This window comes from Oncorhynchus tshawytscha, unplaced genomic scaffold (assembly GCF_018296145.1).
Source record: "Oncorhynchus tshawytscha isolate Ot180627B unplaced genomic scaffold, Otsh_v2.0 Un_contig_15481_pilon_pilon, whole genome shotgun sequence".
In the NCBI taxonomy this organism is placed as follows: domain Eukaryota; kingdom Metazoa; phylum Chordata; class Actinopteri; order Salmoniformes; family Salmonidae; genus Oncorhynchus; species Oncorhynchus tshawytscha.
Window position 1 is genome coordinate 23,978 of NW_024608604.1, and position 23,523 is coordinate 47,500.

A 23,523-nucleotide genomic window follows, 5' to 3' on the forward strand; every position below is an offset into this window, starting at 1 on the left:
AGGAAATATCTGATCATTTAGAAGGGCCCTCACACCCAGGGGGCCTGCTGTGATAGACTGGTGTCCTGTCCAGGGGTGTCCTGGTACATCAAGCTGTCTCACTACAGAAACAGGAGACAGACTAGTGTCCTGTCCAGGGGGTGTCCTGGTACATCAAGCTGTCTCACTACAGAAACAGGAGACAGACTAGTGTCCTGTCCAGGGGGTGTCCTGGTACATCAAGCTGTCTCACTACAGAAACAGGAGACAGACTAGTGTCCTGTCCAGGGGGTGTCCTGGTACATCAAGCTGTCTCACTACAGAAACAGGAGACAGACTAGTGTCCTGTCCAGGGGGTGTCCTGGTACATCAAGCTGTCTTGCTACTATCCTGGTGTCTACGTAGTCCTGTAGTTCTAGACAGTGTTTTATCCGGTGTCTACGTAGTCCTGTAGTTCTAGACAGTGTTTGGTGTCTACGTAGTCCTGTAGTTCTAGACAGTGTTTTATCCTGGTGTCTACGTAGTCCTGTAGTTCTAGACAGTGTTTTATCCTGGTGTCTACGTAGTCCTGTAGTTCTAGACAGTGTTTTATCCTGGTGTCTACGTAGTCCTGTAGTTCTAGACAGTGTTTTATCCTGGTGTCTACGTAGTCCTGTAGTTCTAGACAGTGTTTTATCCTGGTGTCTACGTAGTCCTGTAGTTCTAGACAGTGTTTTATCCTGGTGTCTACGTAGTCCTGTAGTTCTAGACAGTGTTTTATCCTGGTGTCTACGTAGTCCTGTAGTTCTAGACAGTGTTTTATCCTGGTGTCTACGTAGTCCTGTAGTTCTAGACAGTGTTTTATCCTGGTGTCTACGTAGTCCTGTAGTTCTAGACAGTGTTTTAGTGTCTACGTAGTTTAGTTCTAGACCGGTGTCTACGTAGTCCTGTAGTTCTAGACAGTGTTTTATCCCGGTGTCCGTAGGTGTCTACGTAGTCCTGTAGTTCTAGACAGTGTTTTATCCTGGTGTCTACGTAGTCCTGTAGTTCTAGACAGTGTTTTATCCCGGTGTCTACGTAGTCCTGTAGTTCTAGACAGTGTTTTATCCCGGTGTCTACGTAGTCCTGTAGTTCTAGACAGTGTTTTATCCTGGTGTCTACATAGTCCTGTAGTTCTAGACAGTGTTTTATCCTGGTGTCTACAGTGTTTTAGTCCTGTAGTTCTAGACAGTGTTTTATCCTGGTGTCTACGTAGTCCTGTAGTCCTGTAGTTCTAGACAGTGTTTTATCCTGTAGTTCTACGTAGTCCTGTAGTTCTAGACAGTGTTTTATCCTGGTGTCTACGTAGTCCTGTAGTTCTAGACAGTGTTTTATCCTGGTGTCTACGTAGTCCTGTAGTCCTGTAGTTCTAGACAGTGTTTTATCCTGGTGTCTACGTAGTCCTGTAGTTCCAGACAGTGTTTTATCCTGGTGTCTACGTAGTCCTGTAGTTCTAGACAGTGTTTTATCCTGGTGTCTACGTAGTCCTGTAGTTCTAGACAGTGTTTTATCCTGTAGTCCTGTAGTTCTACGTAGTTCTGTCTGTGTATATCTGAAATACTACAATACTCGTCTTCTCCAGGCTTGAACTCTAACCTGAATGTAGGCCTTGACACGGGGTCTGGCTGTAAGGAGCCTCAGTCTCGTCTGAAGAAGTGGACGGCCTTGGACGTGTCCGTAAACTCACCTCTGGAGCACAAGCCTGGTACGTCTCTCAGTGTGTGTGTGTGTGTGTCCACGTCTCTCAGTGTGTCCAAGCCTGGTACGTCTCTCAGTGTGTGTGTGTCCAAACCTGGGACGTCTCTCAGTGTGTGTGTCCAAGCCTGGGACGTCTCTCAATGTGTGTGTGTCCTCATTGGAGAGAATAGATGTTTCTGTTACTGAGCACCAGCTGACTAACTGGCTGATCTACAGGTAATAATAGTTATTTAGGAGCTGACTGACTGGCTGATCTACAGGTAATAATAGTTATTTAGGGACTGACTGACTGACTGACTGATCTACAGGTAATAATAGTTATTTAGGAGCTGACTGACTGACTGACTGATCTACAGGTAATAATAGTTATTTAGGAGCTGACTGACTGACTGATCTACAGGTAATAATAGTTATTTAGGAGCTGACTGACTGACTGATCTACAGGTAATAATAGTTATTTAGGAGCTGACTGACTGACTGACTGATCTACAGGTAATAATAGTTATTTAGGAGCTGACTGACTGATCTACAGGTAATAATAGTTATTTAGGAGCTGACTGACTGACAGATCTACAGGTAATAATAGTTATTTAGGAGCTGACTGACTGACTGACTGATCTACAGGTAATAATAGTTATTTAGGAGCTGACTGACAGACTGATCTACAGGTAATAATAGTTATTTAGGAGCTGACTGACTGACTGATCTACAGGTAATAATAGATATTTAGGAGCTGACTGACTGACTGATCTACAGGTAATAATAGTTATTTAGGAGCTGACTGACTGACTGACTGATCTACAGGTAATAATAGTTATTTAGGAGCTGACTGACTGACTGATCTACAGGTAATAATAGTTATTTAGGGACTGACTGACTGACTGACTGACTGATCTACAGGTAATAATAGTTATTTTGGGACTGACTGACTGACTGACTGATCTACAGGTAATAATAGTTATTTAGGAGCTGACTGACTGACTGATCTACAGGTAATAATAGTTATTTAGGAGCTGACTGACTGACTGATCTACAGGTAATAATAGTTATTTAGGAGCTGACTGACTGACTGACTGATCTACAGGTAATAATAGTTATTTAGGAGCTGACTGACTGACTGATCTACAGGTAATAATAGATATTTAGGAGCTGACTGACTGGCTGACTGACTGATCTACAGGTAATAATAGTTATTTAGGAGCTGACTGACTGACTGACTGATCTACAGGTAATAATAGTTATTTAGGAGCTGACTGACTGACTGATCTACAGGTAATAATAGTTATTTAGGAGCTGACTGACTGACTGGCTGACCTACAGGTAATAATAGTTATTTAGGAGCTGACTGGCTGACTGATCTACAGGTAATAATAGTTATTTAGGAGCTGACTGACTGACTGACTGATCTACAGGTAATAATAGTTATTTGGGAGCTGACTGACTGACTGACTGTTCTACAGGTAATAATAGTTATTTAGGAGCTGACTGACTGACTGACTGATCTACAGGTAATAATAGTTATTTAGGAGCTGACTGACTGACTGATCTACAGGTAATAATAGTTATTTAGGAGCTGACTGACTGACTGATCTACAGGTAATAATAGTTATTTAGGAGCTGACTGACTGACTGATCTACAGGTAATAATAGTTATTTAGGAGCTGACTGACTGACAGATCTACAGGTAATAATAGTTATTTAGGAGCTGACTGACAGATCTACAGGTAATAATAGTTATTTAGGAGCTGACTGGCTGACTGATCTACAGGTAATAATAGTTATTTAGGAGCTGACTGACTGACTGACTGATCTACAGGTAATAATAGTTATTTAGGAGCTGACTGACTGACTGATCTACAGGTAATAATAGATATTTAGGAGCTGACTGACTGGCTGACTGACTGATCTACAGGTAATAATAGTTATTTAGGAACTGACTGACTGACTGATCTACAGGTAATAATAGTTATTTAGGAGCTGACTGGCTGATCTACAGGTAATAATAGTTATTTAGGAGCTGACTGACTGATCTACAGGTAATAATAGTTATTTAGGAGCTGACTGACTGATCTACAGGTAATAATAGTTATTTGAGCTGACTGACTGACTAATCTACAGGTAATAATAGATATTTAGGAGCTGACTAACTGGCTGACTGACTGATCTACAGGTAATAATAGTTATTTAGGAGCTGACTGACTGATCTACAGGTAATAATAGTTATTTAGGAGCTGACTGACTGACTGATCTACAGGTAATAATAGTTATTTACTGACTGATCTACAGGTAATAATAGTTATTTAGGAGCTGACTGACTGACTGATCTACAGGTAATAATAGTTATTTAGGAGCTGACTGACTGACTGACTGATCTACAGGTAATAATAGTTATTTAGGAGCTGACTGACTGATCTACAGGTAATAATAGTTATTTAGGAGCTGACTGACTGACTGATCTACAGGTAATAATAGTTATTTAGGAGCTGACTGACTGGCTGACTGACTGATCTACAGGTAATAATAGTTATTTAGGAGCTGACTGACTGACTGATCTACAGGTAATAATAGTTATTTAGGAGCTGACTGACTGACTGATCTACAGGTAATAATAGTTATTTAGGAGCTGACTGACTGACTGATCTACAGGTAATAATAGTTATTTAGGAGCCGACTGACTGACTGACTGACTGATCTACAGGTAATAATAGTTATTTAGGAGCTGACTGACTGATCTACAGGTAATAATAGTTATTTAGGAGCTGACTGACTGACTGATCTACAGGTAATAATAGTTATTTACTGACTGATCTACAGGTAATAATAGTTATTTAGGAGCTGACTGACTGACTGATCTACAGGTAATAATAGTTATTTAGGAGCTGACTGACTGGCTGACTGACTGATCTACAGGTAATAATAGTTATTTAGGAACTGACTGACTGACTGATCTACAGGTAATAATAGTTATTTAGGAGCTGACTGGCTGACTGACTGATCTACAGGTAATAATAGTTATTTAGGAGCTGACTGACTGATCTACAGGTAATAATAGTTATTTAGGAGCTGACTGACTGATCTACAGGTAATAATAGTTATTTACGAGCTGACTGACTGACTGACTGATCTACAGGTAATAATAGTTATTTAGGAGCTGACTGACTGACTGACTGATCTACAGGTAATAATAGTTATTTAGGAGCTGACTGACTGACTGACTGATCTACAGGTAATAATAGATATTTAGGAGCTGACTAACTGGCTGACTGACTGATCTACAGGTAATAATAGTTATTTAGGAGCTGACTGACTGATCTACAGGTAATAATAGTTATTTAGGAGCTGACTGACTGACTGATCTACAGGTAATAATAGTTATTTACTGACTGATCTACAGGTAATAATAGTTATTTAGGAGCTGACTGACTGACTGATCTACAGGTAATAATAGTTATTTAGGAGCTGACTGACTGACTGATCTACAGGTAATAATAGTTATTTAGGAGCTGACTGACTGACTGATCTACAGGTAATAATAGTTATTTAGGAGCTGACTGACTGACTGATCTACAGGTAATAATAGTTATTTAGGAGCTGACTGACTGACTGATCTACAGGTAATAATAGTTATTTAGGAGCTGACTGACTGACTGACTGATCTACAGGTAATAATAGTTATTTAGGAGCTGACTGACTGACTGATCTACAGGTAATAATAGTTATTTAGGAGCTGACTGGCTGACTGATCTACAGGTAATAATAGTTATTTAGGAGCTGACTGACTGACTGATCTACAGGTAATAATAGTTATTTAGGAGCTGACTGACTGACTGATCTACAGGTGACTGATTTACTGACTGATCTACAGGTAATAATAGTTATTTAGGAGCTGACTGACTGACTGATCTACAGGTAATAATAGTTATTTAGGAGCTGACTGACTGACTGACTGATCTACAGGTAATAATAGTTATTTAGGAGCCGACTGACTGACTGACTGATCTACAGGTAATAATAGTTATTTAGGAGCTGACTGACTGATCTACAGGTAATAATAGTTATTTGGGAGCTGACTGACTGACTGATCTACAGGTAATAATAGTTATTTAGGAGCTGACTGACTGACTGATCTACAGGTAATAATAGATATTTAGGAGCTGACTGACTGGCTGACTGACTGATCTACAGGTAATAATAGTTATTTAGGAGCCGACTGACTGACTGACTGATCTACAGGTAATAATAGTTATTTAGGAGCTGACTGACTGATCTACAGGTAATAATAGTTATTTAGGAGCTGACTGACTGGCTGACTGACTGATCTACAGGTAATAATAGTTATTTAGGAGCTGACTGACTGACTGATCTACAGGTAATAATAGTTATTTAGGAGCTGACTGACTGACTGATCTACAGGTAATAATAGTTATTTAGGAGCTGACTGACTGGCTGACTGACTGATCTACAGGTAATAATAGTTATTTAGGAGCTGACTGACTGACTGATCTACAGGTAATAATAGTTATTTAGGAGCTGACTGACTGACTGATCTACAGGTAATAATAGTTATTTAGGAGCCGACTGACTGACTGATCTACAGGTAATAATAGTTATTTAGGAGCTGACTGACTGACTGATCTACAGGTAATAATAGTTATTTAGGAGCCGACTGACTGACTGACTGATCTACAGGTAATAATAGTTATTTAGGAGCTGACTGACTGACTGACTGATCTACAGGTAATAATAGTTATTTAGGAGCTGACTGACTGACTGATCTACAGGTAATAATAGTTATTTAGGAGCTGACTGACTGACTGATCTACAGGTAATAATAGTTATTTAGGAGCTGACTGACTGACTGACTGATCTACAGGTAATAATAGTTATTTAGGAGCTGACTGACTGACTGATCTACAGGTAATAATAGATATTTAGGAGCTGACTGACTGGCTGACTGACTGATCTACAGGTAATAATAGTTATTTAGGAGCTGACTGACTGACTGACTGATCTACAGGTAATAATAGTTATTTAGGAGCTGACTGACTGACTGATCTACAGGTAATAATAGTTATTTAGGAGCTGACTGACTGACTGGCTGACCTACAGGTAATAATAGTTATTTAGGAGCTGACTGGCTGACTGATCTACAGGTAATAATAGTTATTTAGGAGCTGACTGACTGACTGATCTACAGGTAATAATAGTTATTTGGGAGCTGACTGACTGACTGACTGTTCTACAGGTAATAATAGTTATTTAGGAGCTGACTGACTGACTGTTCTACAGGTAATAATAGTTATTTAGGAGCTGACTGACTGACTGATCTACAGGTAATAATAGTTATTTAGGAGCTGACTGACTGACTGATCTACAGGTAATAATAGTTATTTAGGAGCTGACTGACTGACTGATCTACAGGTAATAATAGTTATTTAGGAGCTGACTGACTGACAGATCTACAGGTAATAATAGTTATTTAGGAGCTGACTGACAGATCTACAGGTAATAATAGTTATTTAGGAGCTGACTGACTGACTGATCTACAGGTAATAATAGTTATTTAGGAGCTGACTGACTGACTGACTGATCTACAGGTAATAATAGTTATTTAGGAGCTGACTGACTGACTGATCTACAGGTAATAATAGTTATTTAGAGCTGAACTGACTGACTGATCTACAGGTAATAATAGTTATTTAGGAGCTGACTGACTGACTGACTGATCTACAGGTAATAATAGTTATTTAGGAGCTGACTGACTGATCTACAGGTAATAATAGTTATTTAGGAGCTGACTGACTGATCTACAGGTAATAATAGTTATTTAGGAGCTGACTGACTGACTAATCTACAGGTAATAATAGATATTTAGGAGCTGACTAACTGGCTGACTGACTGATCTACAGGTAATAATAGTTATTTAGGAGCTGACTGACTGATCTACAGGTAATAATAGTTATTTAGGAGCTGACTGACTGACTGATCTACAGGTAATAATAGTTATTTACTGACTGATCTACAGGTAATAATAGTTATTTAGGAGCTGACTGACTGACTGATCTACAGGTAATAATAGTTATTTAGGAGCTGACTGACTGACTGACTGATCTACAGGTGACTGATCTACAATAATAGTTATTTAGGAGCTGACTGACTGGCTGACTGACTGATCTACAGGTAATAATAGTTATTTAGGAGCTGACTGACTGACTGATCTACAGGTAATAATAGTTATTTAGGAGCTGACTGACTGACTGATCTACAGGTAATAATAGTTATTTAGGAGCCGACTGACTGACTGATCTACAGGTAATAATAGTTATTTAGGAGCTGACTGACTGACTGATCTACAGGTAATAATAGTTATTTAGGAGCCGACTGACTGACTGACTGATCTACAGGTAATAATAGTTATTTAGGAGCTGACTGACTGACTGACTGATCTACAGGTAATAATAGTTATTTAGGAGCTGACTGACTGACTGATCTACAGGTAATAATAGTTATTTAGGAGCTGACTGACTGACTGATCTACAGGTAATAATAGTTATTTAGGAGCTGACTGACTGACTGACTGATCTACAGGTAATAATAGTTATTTAGGAGCTGACTGACTGACTGATCTACAGGTAATAATAGATATTTAGGAGCTGACTGGCTGACTGACTGATCTACAGGTAATAATAGTTATTTAGGAGCTGACTGACTGACTGACTGATCTACAGGTAATAATAGTTATTTAGGAGCTGACTGACTGACTGATCTACAGGTAATAATAGTTATTTAGGAGCTGACTGACTGACTGGCTGACCTACAGGTAATAATAGTTATTTAGGAGCTGACTGGCTGACTGATCTACAGGTAATAATAGTTATTTAGGAGCTGACTGACTGACTGATCTACAGGTAATAATAGTTATTTGGGAGCTGACTGACTGACTGACTGTTCTACAGGTAATAATAGTTATTTAGGAGCTGACTGACTGACTGTTCTACAGGTAATAATAGTTATTTAGGAGCTGACTGACTGACTGATCTACAGGTAATAATAGTTATTTAGGAGCTGACTGACTGACTGATCTACAGGTAATAATAGTTATTTAGGAGCTGACTGACTGACTGATCTACAGGTAATAATAGTTATTTAGGAGCTGACTGACTGACAGATCTACAGGTAATAATAGTTATTTAGGAGCTGACTGACAGATCTACAGGTAATAATAGTTATTTAGGAGCTGACTGGCTGACTGATCTACAGGTAATAATAGTTATTTAGGAGCTGACTGACTGACTGACTGATCTACAGGTAATAATAGTTATTTAGGAGCTGACTGACTGACTGATCTACAGGTAATAATAGTTATTTAGGAGCTGACTGACTGGCTGACTGACTGATCTACAGGTAATAATAGTTATTTAGGAACTGACTGACTGATCTACAGGTAATAATAGTTATTTAGGAGCTGACTGGCTGACTGACTGATCTACAGGTAATAATAGTTATTTAGGAGCTGACTGACTGATCTACAGGTAATAATAGTTATTTAGGAGCTGACTGACTGATCTACAGGTAATAATAGTTATTTAGGAGCTGACTGACTGACTAATCTACAGGTAATAATAGATATTTAGGAGCTGACTAACTGGCTGACTGACTGATCTACAGGTAATAATAGTTATTTAGGAGCTGACTGACTGATCTACAGGTAATAATAGTTATTTAGGAGCTGACTGACTGACTGATCTACAGGTAATAATAGTTATTTACTGACTGATCTACAGGTAATAATAGTTATTTAGGAGCTGACTGACTGACTGATCTACAGGTAATAATAGTTATTTAGGAGCTGACTGACTGACTGACTGATCTACAGGTAATAATAGTTATTTAGGAGCTGACTGACTGATCTACAGGTAATAATAGTTATTTAGGAGCTGACTGACTGACTGATCTACAGGTAATAATAGTTATTTAGGAGCTGACTGACTGGCTGACTGACTGATCTACAGGTAATAATAGTTATTTAGGAACTGACTGACTGACTGATCTACAGGTAATAATAGTTATTTAGGAGCTGACTGACTGACTGATCTACAGGTAATAATAGTTATTTAGGAGCTGACTGACTGACTGATCTACAGGTAATAATAGTTATTTGACTGACTGACTGACTGATCTACAGGTAATAATAGTTATTTAGAGCTGACTGACTGATCTACAGGTAATAATAGTTATTTAGGAGCTGACTGACTGACTGATCTACAGGTAATAATAGTTATTTACTGACTGATCTACAGGTAATAATAGTTATTTAGGAGCTGACTGACTGACTGATCTACAGGTAATAATAGTTATTTAGGAGCTGACTGACTGACTGATCTACAGGTAATAATAGTTATTTAGGAGCTGACTGACTGGCTGACTGACTGATCTACAGGTAATAATAGTTATTTAGGAACTGACTGACTGACTGATCTACAGGTAATAATAGTTATTTAGGAGCTGACTGGCTGACTGACTGATCTACAGGTAATAATAGTTATTTAGGAGCTGACTGACTGAGCTGACTGACTGATCTACAGGTAATAATAGTTATTTAGGAGCTGACTGACTGACTGATCTACAGGTAATAATAGTTATTTAGGAGCTGACTGACTGACTGATCTACAGGTAATAATAGTTATTTAGGAGCTGACTGACTGACTGATCTACAGGTAATAATAGTTATTTAGGAGCTGACTGACTGACTGATCTACAGGTAATAATAGTTATTTAGGAGCTGACTGAATAACTGATCTACAGGTAATAATAGTTATTTAGGAGCTGACTGACTGACTGACTGATCTACAGGTAATAATAGTTATTTAGGAGCTGACTGACTGACTGGCTGACCTACAGGTAATAATAGTTATTTAGGAGCTGACTGGCTGACTGATCTACAGGTAATAATAGTTATTTAGGAGCTGACTGACTGACTGACGGATCTACAGGTAATAAGTTATTTAGGAGACTGACTGACTGATCTACTGACTGACTGATCTACAGGTAATAATAGTTATTTAGGAGCTGACTGGCTGACTGATCTACAGGTAATAATAGTTATTTAGGAGCTGACTGACTGACTGATCTACAGGTAATAATAGTTATTTAGGAGCTGACTGACTGACTGATCTACAGGTAATAATAGTTATTTACTGACTGATCTACAGGTAATAATAGTTATTTAGGAGCTGACTGACTGATCTACAGGTAATAATAGTTATTTAGGAGCTGACTGACTGACTGATCTACAGGTAATAATAGTTATTTAGGAGCTGACTGACTGACTGATCTACAGGTAATAATAGTTATTTAGGAGCTGACTGACTGACTGACTGATCTACAGGTAATAATAGTTATTTAGGAGCTGACTGACTGACTGATCTACAGGTAATAATAGTTATTTAGGAGCTGACTGATCTACAGGTAATAATAGTTATTTAGGAGCTGACTGACTGACTGATCTACAGGTAATAATAGTTATTTAGGAGCCGACTGACTGACTGACTGATCTACAGGTAATAATAGTTATTTAGGAGCTGACTGACTGATCTACAGGTAATAATAGTTATTTTGGGAGCTGACTGACTGACTGATCTACAGGTAATAATAGTTATTTAGGAGCTGACTGACTGACTGATCTACAGGTAATAATAGATATTTAGGAGCTGACTGACTGGCTGACTGACTGATCTACAGGTAATAATAGTTATTTAGGAGCGACTGACTGACTGACTGATCTACAGGTAATAATAGTTATTTAGGAGCTGACTGACTGATCTACAGGTAATAATAGTTATTTAGGAGCTGACTGACTGGCTGACTGACTGATCTACAGGTAATAATAGTTATTTAGGAGCTGACTGACTGACTGATCTACAGGTAATAATAGTTATTTAGGAGCTGACTGACTGACTGATCTACAGGTAATAATAGTTATTTAGGAGCTGACTGACTGGCTGACTGACTGATCTACAGGTAATAATAGTTATTTAGGAGCTGACTGACTGACTGACTGATCTACAGGTAATAATAGTTATTTAGGAGCTGACTGACTGACTGATCTACAGGTAATAATAGTTATTTAGGAGCCGACTGACTGACTGATCTACAGGTAATAATAGTTATTTAGGAGCTGACTGACTGACTGATCTACAGGTAATAATAGTTATTTAGGAGCTGACTGACTGACTGACTGATCTACAGGTAATAATAGTTATTTAGGAGCTGACTGACTGACTGACTGATCTACAGGTAATAATAGTTATTTAGGAGCTGACTGACTGACTGACTGATCTACAGGTAATAATAGTTAGCTGAGCTGACTGACTGACTGACTGATCTACAGGTAATAATAGTTATTTAGGAGCTGATTTGACTGACTGACTGATCTACAGGTAATAATAGTTATTTAGGAGCTGACTGACTGACTGATCTACAGGTAATAATAGTTATTTAGGAGCTGACTGACTGACTGATCTACAGGTAATAATAGTTATTTAGGAGCTGACTGACTGACTGACTGATCTACAGGTAATAATAGTTATTTAGGAGCTGACTGACTGACTGATCTACAGGTAATAATAGTTATTTAGGAGACTGACTGACTGACTGATCTACAGGTAATAATAGTTATTTAGGAGCTGACTGACTGATCTACAGGTAATAATAGTTATTTAGGAGCTGACTGACTGATCTACAGGTAAATAGTTATTTAGGGAGCTGAGACTGATCTACAGGTAATCTAGGAGTAATAGTTATTTAGGAGCTGACTGACTGACTGATCTACAGGTAATAATAGTTATTTAGGAGCTGACTGACTGACTGATCTACAGGTAATAATAGTTATTTAGGAGCTGACTGACTGATCTGGTAATAATAGTTATTTAGGAGGTACTGACTGACTGATCTACAGGTAATAATAGATATTTAGGAGCTGACTGACTGGCTGACTGACTGATCTACAGGTAATAATAGTTATTTAGGAGCTGACTGATCTACAGGTAATAATAGTTATTTAGGAGCTGACTGACTGACTGATCTACAGGTAATAATAGTTATTTAGGAGCTGACTGACTGACTGATCTACAGGTAATAATAGTTATTTAGGAGCTGACTGACTGACTGATCTACAGGTAATAATAGTTATTTAGGAGCTGACTGACTGACTGATCTACAGGTAATAATAGTTATTTAGGAGCTGACTGACTGACTGAATAACTGATCTACAGGTAATAATAGTTATTTAGGAGCTGACTGACTGACTGACTGATCTACAGGTAATAATAGTTATTTAGTGACTACTGATCTAGGTAATAATAGTTATTTAGGGACTGACTGACTGATCTACAGGTAATAATAGTTATTTAGGAGACTGACTGACTGATCTACAGGTAATAATAGTTATTTAGGAGCTGACTGACTACAGGTAATAATAGTTATTTAGGAGCTGACTGACTGATCTACAGGTAATAATAGTTATTTAGGAGCTGACTGACTGACTGATCTACAGGTAATAATAGTTATTTAGGAGCTGACTGACTGATCTACAGGTAATAATAGTTATTTAGGAGCTGACTGACTGACTGATCTACAGGTAATAATAGTTATTTAGAGCTGACTGACTGGCTGACTGACTGATCTACAGGTAATAATAGTTATTTAGAGCTGACTGACTGACTGATCTACAGGTAATAATAGTTATTTAGGAGCTGACTGACTGACTGATCTACAGGTAATAATAGTTATTTAGGAGCTGACTGACTGACTGATCTACTGATTTACTGACTGATCTACAGGTAATAATAGTTATTTAGGAGCTGACTGACTGACTGATCTGATCTACAGGTAATAATAGTTATTTAGGAGCTGACTGACTGACTGATCTACAGGTAATAATAGATATTTAGGAGCTGACTGACTGGCTGACTGACTGATCTACAGGTAATAATAGTTATTTAGGACTGACTGACTGACTGATCTACAGGTAATAATAGTTATTTAGGAGCTGACTGACTGACTGATCTACAGGTAATAATAGTTATTTAGGAGCTGACTGACTGACTGATCTACAGGTAATAATAGTTATTTAGAGCTGACTGACTGACTGACTGATCTACAGGTAATAATAGTTATTTAGGAGGAGCTGACTGACTGATCTACAGGTAATAATAGTTATTTAGGAGCTGACTGACTGATCTACAGGTAATAATAGTTATTTAGGAGCTGACTGACTGACTGATCTACAGGTAATAATAGTTATTTAGGAGCTGACTGACTGACTGATCTACAGGTAATAATAGTTATTTAGGAGCTGACTGACTGACTGATCTACAGGTAATAATAGTTATTTAGGAGCTGACTGACTGACTGACTGATCTACAGGTAATAATAGTTATTTAGGAGCTGACTGACTGATCTGATCTACAGGTAATAATAGTTATTTGGGAGCTGACTGACTGACTGATCTACAGGTAATAATAGTTATTTAGGAGCTGACTGACTGACTGACTGATCTACAGGTAATAATAGTTATTTAGGAGCTGACTGACTGATCTACAGGTAATAATAGTTATTTGGGAGCTGACTGACTGACTGATCTACAGGTAATAATAGTTATTTAGGAGCTGACTGACTGACTGACTGATCTACAGGTAATAATAGTTATTTAGCTGACTGACTGACTGATCTACAGGTAATAATAGTTATTTAGGAGCTGACTGACTGGCTGACTGACTGATCTACAGGTAATAATAGTTATTTAGGAGCTGACTGACTGACTGATCTACAGGTAATAATAGTTATTTAGGAGCTGACTGACTGACTGATCTACAGGTAATAATAGTTATTTAGGAGCTGACTGACTGCTGACTGACTGATCTACAGGTAATAATAGTTATTTAGGAGCTGACTGACTGACTGATCTACAGGTAATAATAGTTATTTAGGAGCTGACTGACTGATCTACAGGTAATAATAGTTATTTAGGAGCTGACTGACTGGCTGACTGACTGATCTACAGGTAATAATAGTTATTTAGGAGCTGACTGACTGACTGATCTACAGGTAATAATAGTTATTTAGGAGCTGACTGACTGACTGATCTACAGGTAATAATAGTTATTTAGGAGCTGACTGACTGACTGACTGATCTACAGGTAATAATAGTTATTTAGGAGCTGACTGACTGACTGATCTACAGGTAATAATAGTTATTTAGGACTGACTGACTGACTGATCTACAGGTAATAATAGTTATTTAGGAGCTGACTGACTGACTGATCTACTGACTGACTCTACAGGTAATAATAGTTATTTAGGAGCTGACTGACTGACTGATCTACAGGTAATAATAGTTATTTAGGAGCTGACTGACTGACTGATCTACAGGTAATAATAGTTATTTAGGAGCTGACTGACTGACTGACTGATCTACAGGTAATAATAGTTATTTAGGAGCTGACTGACTGACTGATCTACAGGTAATAATAGTTATTTAGGAGCTGACTGACTGGCTGACTGACTGATCTACAGGTAATAATAGTTATTTAGGAGCTGACTGACTGACTGACTGATCTACAGGTAATAATAGTTATTTAGGAGCTGACTGACTGACTGATCTACAGGTAATAATAGTTATTTAGGAGCTGACTGACTGACTGGCTGACCTACAGGTAATAATAGTTATTTAGGAGCTGACTGGCTGACTGATCTACAGGTAATAATAGTTATTTAGGAGCTGACTGACTGACTGATCTACAGGTAATAATAGTTATTTAGGAGCTGACTGACTGACTGACTGTTCTACAGGTAATAATAGTTATTTAGGAGCTGACTGACTGACTGTTCTACAGGTAATAATAGTTATTTAGGAGCTGACTGACTGACTGATCTACAGGTAATAATAGTTATTTAGGAGCTGACTGACTGACTGATCTACAGGTAATAATAGTTATTTAGGAGCTGACTGACTGACTGATCTACAGGTAATAATAGTTATTTAGGAGCTGACTGACTGACAGATCTACAGGTAATAATAGTTATTTAGGAGCTGACTGACAGATCTACAGGTAATAATAGTTATTTAGGAGCTGACTGGCTGACTGATCTACAGGTAATAATAGTTATTTAGGAGCTGACTGACTGACTGATCTACAGGTAATAATAGTTATTTAGGAGCTGACTGACTGACTGATCTACAGGTAATAATAGTTATTTAGGAGCTGACTGACTGGCTGACTGACTGATCTACAGGTAATAATAGTTATTTAGGAACTGACTGACTGATCTACAGGTAATAATAGTTATTTAGGAGCTGACTGGCTGACTGACTGATCTACAGGTAATAATAGTTATTTAGGAGCTGACTGACTGATCTACAGGTAATAATAGTTATTTAGGAGCTGACTGACTGATCTACAGGTAATAATAGTTATTTAGGAGCTGACTGACTGACTAATCTACAGGTAATAATAGATATTTAGGAGCTGACTAACTGGCTGACTGACTGATCTACAGGTAATAATAGTTATTTAGGAGCTGACTGACTGATCTACAGGTAATAATAGTTATTTAGGAGCTGACTGACTGACTGATCTACAGGTAATAATAGTTATTTACTGACTGATCTACAGGTAATAATAGTTATTTAGGAGCTGACTGACTGACTGATCTACAGGTAATAATAGTTATTTAGGAGCTGACTGACTGACTGACTGATCTACAGGTAATAATAGTTATTTAGGAGCTGACTGACTGATCTACAGGTAATAATAGTTATTTGAGCTGACTGACTGGCTGACTGATCTACAGGTAATAATAGTTATTTAGGAGCTGACTGACTGACTGATCTACAGGTAATAATAGTTATTTAGGAGCTGACTGACTGACTGATCTACAGGTAATAATAGTTATTTAGGAGCCGACTGACTGACTGATCTACAGGTAATAATAGTTATTTAGGAGCTGACTGACTGACTGATCTACAGGTAATAATAGTTATTTAGGAGCCGACTGACTGACTGACTGATCTACAGGTAATAATAGTTATTTAGGAGCTGACTGACTGACTGACTGATCTACAGGTAATAATAGTTATTTAGGAGCTGACTGACTGACTGATCTACAGGTAATAATAGTTATTTAGGAGCTGACTGACTGACTGATCTACAGGTAATAATAGTTATTTAGGAGCTGACTGACTGACTGACTGATCTACAGGTAATAATAGTTATTTAGGAGCTGACTGACTGACTGATCTACAGGTAATAATAGATATTTAGGAGCTGACTGACTGGCTGACTGACTGATCTACAGGTAATAATAGTTATTTAGGAGCTGACTGACTGACTGACTGATCTACAGGTAATAATAGTTATTTAGGAGCTGACTGACTGACTGATCTACAGGTAATAATAGTTATTTAGGAGCTGACTGACTGCTGACCTACAGGTAATAATAGTTATTTAGGAGCTGACTGGCTGACTGATCTACAGGTAATAATAGTTATTTAGGAGCTGACTGACTGACTGATCTACAGGTAATAATAGTTATTTGGGAGCTGACTGACTGACTGACTGTTCTACAGGTAATAATAGTTATTTAGGAGCTGACTGACTGACTGTTCTACAGGTAATAATAGTTATTTAGGAGCTGACTGACTGACTGATCTACAGGTAATAATAGTTATTTAGGAGCTGACTGATGACTGATCTACAGGTAATAATAGTTATTTAGGAGCTGACTGACTGACTGATCTACAGGTAATAATAGTTATTTAGGAGCTGACTGACTGACAGATCTACAGGTAATAATAGTTATTTAGGAGCTGACTGACTGAGATCTACAGGTAATAATAGTTATTTAGGAGCTGACTGGCTGACTGATCTACAGGTAATAATAGTTATTTAGGAGCTGACTGACTGACTGACTGATCTACAGGTAATAATAGTTATTTAGGAGCTGACTGACTGACTGATCTACAGGTAATAATAGTTATTTAGGAGCTGACTGACTGACTGACTGATCTACAGGTAATAATAGTTATTTAGGAACTGACTGACTGATCTACAGGTAATAATAGTTATTTAGGAGCTGACTGGCTGACTGACTGATCTACAGGTAATAATAGTTATTTAGAGCTGACTGACTGATCTACAGGTAATAATAGTTATTTAGGAGCTGACTGACTGATCTACAGGTAATAATAGTTATTTAGGAGCTGACTGACTGACTAATCTACAGGTAATAATAGATATTTAGGAGCTGACTAACTGGCTGACTGACTGATCTACAGGTAATAATAGTTATTTAGGAGCTGACTGACTGATCTACAGGTAATAATAGTTATTTAGGAGCTGACTGACTGACTGATCTACAGGTAATAATAGTTATTTACTGACTGATCTACAGGTAATAATAGTTATTTAGAGCTGACTGACTGACTGATCTACAGGTAATAATAGTTATTTAGGAGCTGACTGACTGACTGACTGATCTACAGGTAATAATAGTTATTTAGGAGCTGACTGACTGATCTACAGGTAATAATAGTTATTTAGGAGCTGACTGACTGACTGATCTACAGGTAATAATAGTTATTTAGGAGCTGACTGACTGGCTGACTGACTGATCTACAGGTAATAATAGTTATTTAGGAGCTGACTGACTGACTGATCTACAGGTAATAATAGTTATTTAGGAGCTGACTGACTGACTGATCTACAGGTAATAATAGTTATTTAGGAGCTGACTGACTGACTGATCTACAGGTAATAATAGTTATTTAGGAGACTGACTGACTGACTGACTGATCTACAGGTAATAATAGTTATTTAGGAGCTGACTGACTGATCTACAGGTAATAATAGTTATTTAGGAGCTGACTGACTGACTGACTGACTGATCTACAGGTAATAATAGTTATTTTACTGACTGACTGATCTACAGGTAATAATAGTTATTTGAGCTGACTGACTGACTGATCTACAGGTAATAATAGATATTTAGGAGCTGACTGACTGGCTGACTGACTGATCTACAGGTAATAATAGTTATTTAGGAGCTGACTGACTGACTGATCTACAGGTAATAATAGTTATTTAGGAGCTGACTGGCTGACTGACTGATCTACAGGTAATAATAGTTATTTAGGAGCTGACTGACTGATCTACAGGTAATAATAGTTATTTAGGAGCTGACTGACTGATCTACAGGTAATAATAGTTATTTAGGAGCTGACTGACTGACTGATCTACAGGTAATAATAGTTATTTAGGAGCTGACTGACTGACTGATCTACAGGTAATAATAGTTATTTAGGAGCTGACTGACTGACAGATCTACAGGTAATAATAGTTATTTAGCTGGACTGACTGATCTACAGGTAATAATAGTTATTTGAGCTGACTGAATAACTGATCTACAGGTAATAATAGTTATTTAGGAGCTGACTGACTGACTGACTGATCTACAGGTAATAATAGTTATTTAGGAGCTGACTGACTGACTGGCTGGACTGACCTGACCTACAGGTAATAATAGTTATTTAGGAGCTGACTGGCTGACTGATCTACAGGTAATAATAGTTATTTAGGAGCTGACTGACTGACGGATCTACAGGTAATAATAGTTATTTAGGAGCTGACTGACTGACTGATCTACAGGTAATAATAGTTATTTACTGAGCTGAGCTGACTGACTGACTGATCTACAGGTAATAATAGTTATTTAGGAGCTGACTGACTGACTGATCTACAGGTAATAATAGTTATTTAGGAGCTGACTGACTGACTGATCTACAGGTAATAATAGTTATTTACTGACTGATCTACAGTAATAATAGTTATTTACTGACTGATCTACAGGTAATAATAGTTATTTAGGAGCTGACTGACTGACTGATCTACAGGTAATAATAGTTATTTAGGAGCTGACTGACTGACTGATCTACAGGTAATAATAGATATTTAGGAGCTGACTGACTGGCTGACTGACTGATCTACAGGTAATAATAGTTATTTAGGAACTGACTGACTGACTGATCTACAGGTAATAATAGTTATTTAGGAGCTGACTGACTGACTGATCTACAGGTAATAATAGTTATTTAGGAGCTGACTGACTGACTGATCTACAGGTAATAATAGTTATTTAGGAGCTGACTGACTGACTGATCTACAGGTAATAATAGTTATTTAGGAGCTGACTGACTGATCTACAGGTAATAATAGTTATTTAGGAGCTGACTGACTGACTGATCTACAGGTATAATAGTTATTTAGGAGCTGACTGACTGACTGATCTACAGGTAATAATAGTTATTTAGGAGCTGACTGACTGGCTGACTGACTGATCTACAGGTAATAATAGTTATTTAGGAGCTGACTGACTGACTGATCTACAGGTAATAATAGTTATTTAGGAGCTGACTGACTGATCTACAGGTAATAATAGTTATTTAGAGCTGACTGACTGACTGACTGATCTACAGGTAATAATAGTTATTTAGAGCTGACTGACTGACTGATCTACAGGTAATAATAGTTATTTAGGAGCTGACTGACTGACTGATCTACAGGTAATAATAGTTATTTAGGAGCTGACTGACTGGCTGACTGACTGATCTACAGGTAATAATAGTTATTTAGGAGCTGACTGACTGACTGATCTACAGGTAATAATAGTTATTTAGGAGCTGACTGACTGACTGATCTACAGGTAATAATAGTTATTTAGAGCCGACTGACTGACTGATCTACAGGTAATAATAGTTATTTAGGAGCTGACTGACTGACTGATCTACAGGTAATAATAGTTATTTAGGAGCCGACTGACTGACTGACTGATCTACAGGTAATAATAGTTATTTAGGAGCTGACTGACTGACTGACTGATCTACAGGTAATAATAGTTATTTAGGAGCTGAGCTGACTGACTGATCTACAGGTAATAATAGTTATTTAGAGCTGACTGACTGACTGATCTACAGGTAATAATAGTTATTTAGGAGCTGACTGACTGACTGACTGATCTACAGGTAATAATAGTTATTTAGGAGCTGACTGACTGACTGACTGATCTACAGGTAATAATAGTTATTTAGGAGCTGACTGACTGATCTACAGGTAATAATAGTTATTTGACTGACTGACTGATCTACAGGTAATAATAGTTATTTAGGAGCTGACTGACTGACTGACTGATCTACAGGTAATAATAGTTATTTAGGAGCTGACTGACTGACTGATCTACAGGTAATAATAGTTATTTAGGAGCTGACTGACTGACTGACTGATCTACAGGTAATAATAGTTATTTAGGAGCTGACTGACTGACTGACTGATCTACAGGTAATAATAGTTATTTAGAGCTGACTGACTGATCTACAGGTAATAATAGTTATTTAGAGGACTGACTGACTGATCTACAGGTAATAATAGTTATTTAGGAGCTGACTGACTGATCTACAGGTAATAATAGTTATTTAGGAGCTGACTGACTGATCTACAGGTAATAATAGTTATTTAGGAGCTGACTGACTGATCTACAGGTAATAATAGTTATTTAGGAGCTGACTGACTGACTGATCTACAGGTAATAATAGTTATTTAGGACCTGACTGACTGATCTACAGGTAATAATAGTTATTTAGGAGCTGACTGACTGACTGATCTACAGGTAATAATAGATATTTAGGAGCTGACTAACTGGCTGACTGACTGATCTACAGGTAATAATAGTTATTTAGGAGCTGACTGACTGATCTACAGGTAATAATAGTTATTTAGGAGCTGACTGACTGACTGATCTACAGGTAATAATAGTTATTTAGGAGCTGACTGACTGACTGATCTACAGGTAATAATAGTTATTTAGGAGCTGCTGAGGAGCTGACTGACTGACTGATCTACAGGTAATAATAGTTATTTAGGAGCTGACTGACTGACTGATCTACAGGTAATAATAGTTATTTAGGAGCTGACTGACTGGCTGACTGACTGATCTACAGGTAATAATAGTTATTTAGGAACTGACTGACTGACTGATCTACAGGTAATAATAGTTATTTAGGAGCTGACTGACTGACTGATCTACAGGTAATAATAGTTATTTAGGAGCTGACTGACTGACTGATCTACAGGTAATAATAGTTATTTAGGAGCTGACTGACTGACTGACTGATCTACAGGTAATAATAGTTATTTAGGAGCTGACTGACTGACTGATCTACAGGTAATAATAGTTATTTAGGAGCTGACTGACTGACTGATCTACAGGTAATAATAGTTATTTAGGAGCTGACTGACTGACTGACTGATCTACAGGTAATAATAGTTATTTAGGAGCTGACTGACTGATCTACAGGTAATAATAGTTATTTAGGACTGACTGACTGATCTACAGGTAATAATAGTTATTTAGGAGCTGACTGACTGATCTACAGGTAATAATAGTTATTTAGGAGCTGACTGACTGATCTACAGGTAAATAGTTATTTAGGAGCTGACTGACTGATCTACAGGTAATAATAGTTATTTAGGAGCTGACTGACTGACTGATCTACAGGTAATAATAGTTATTTAGGACCTGACTGACTGATCTACAGGTAATAATAGTTATTTAGGAGCTGACTGACTGACTGATCTACAGGTAATAATAGATATTTAGGAGCTGATCTACTGGATCTACAGGTAATAATAGTTATTTAGGAGCTGACTGACTGATCTACAGGTAATAATAGTTATTTAGGAGCTGACTGACTGACTGATCTACAGGTAATAATAGTTATTTAGGAGCTGACTGACTGACTGATCTACAGGTAATAATAGTTATTTACTGACTGATCTACAGGTAATAATAGTTATTTAGGAGCTGACTGACTGACTGATCTACAGGTAATAATAGTTATTTAGGAGCTGACTGACTGACTGATCTACAGGTAATAATAGTTATTTAGGAGCTGACTGACTGGCTGACTGACTGATCTACAGGTAATAATAGTTATTTAGGAACTGACTGACTGACTGATCTACAGGTAATAATAGTTATTTAGGAGCTGACTGACTGACTGATCTACAGGTAATAATAGTTATTTAGGAGCTGACTGACTGACTGATCTACAGGTAATAATAGTTATTTAGGAGCCGACTGACTGACTGACTGATCTACAGGTAATAATAGTTATTTAGGAGCTGACTGACTGATCTACAGGTAATAATAGTTATTTAGGAGCTGACTGACTGACTGATCTACAGGTAATAATAGTTATTTAGGACCTGACTGACTGATCTACAGGTAATAATAGTTATTTAGGAGCTGACTGACTGACTGATCTACAGGTAATAATAGTTATTTAGGAGCTGACTGGCTGACTGACTGATCTACAGGTAATAATAGTTATTTAGGAGCTGACTGACTGATCTACAGGTAATAATAGTTATTTAGGAGCTGACTGACTGACTGATCTACAGGTAATAATAGTTATTTAGGAGCTGACTGACTGACTGACTAGTTATTTACTGACTGATCTACAGGTAATAATAGTTATTTAGGAGCTGACTGACTGACTGACTGATCTACAGGTAATAATAGTTATTTAGGAGCTGACTGACTGACTGATCTACAGGTAATAATAGTTATTTAGGAGCTGACTGACTGACTGACTGATCTACAGGTAATAATAGTTATTTAGAGAACTGACTGACTGACTGATCTACAGGTAATAATAGTTATTTAGGAGCTGACTGACTGACTGATCTACAGGTAATAATAGTTATTTAGGAGCTG

The 23,523-nt window shown here is 37.5% G+C and overlaps 1 protein-coding gene across 1 annotated transcript in view; it reads left to right on the forward strand.

Moving 5' to 3' along the window:
• The window catches only part of LOC121843660 (trinucleotide repeat-containing gene 6A protein-like), a 42,221-nt gene that overhangs the window by 15,074 nt on the left and 3,624 nt on the right, over positions 1-23,523 (forward strand). The window contains exon 10 of the mRNA XM_042313423.1: positions 1,580-1,702. Coding sequence (XP_042169357.1) covers positions 1,580-1,702 — 123 coding nt within the window. The remainder of the gene's footprint in view (positions 1-1,579; positions 1,703-23,523) is intronic.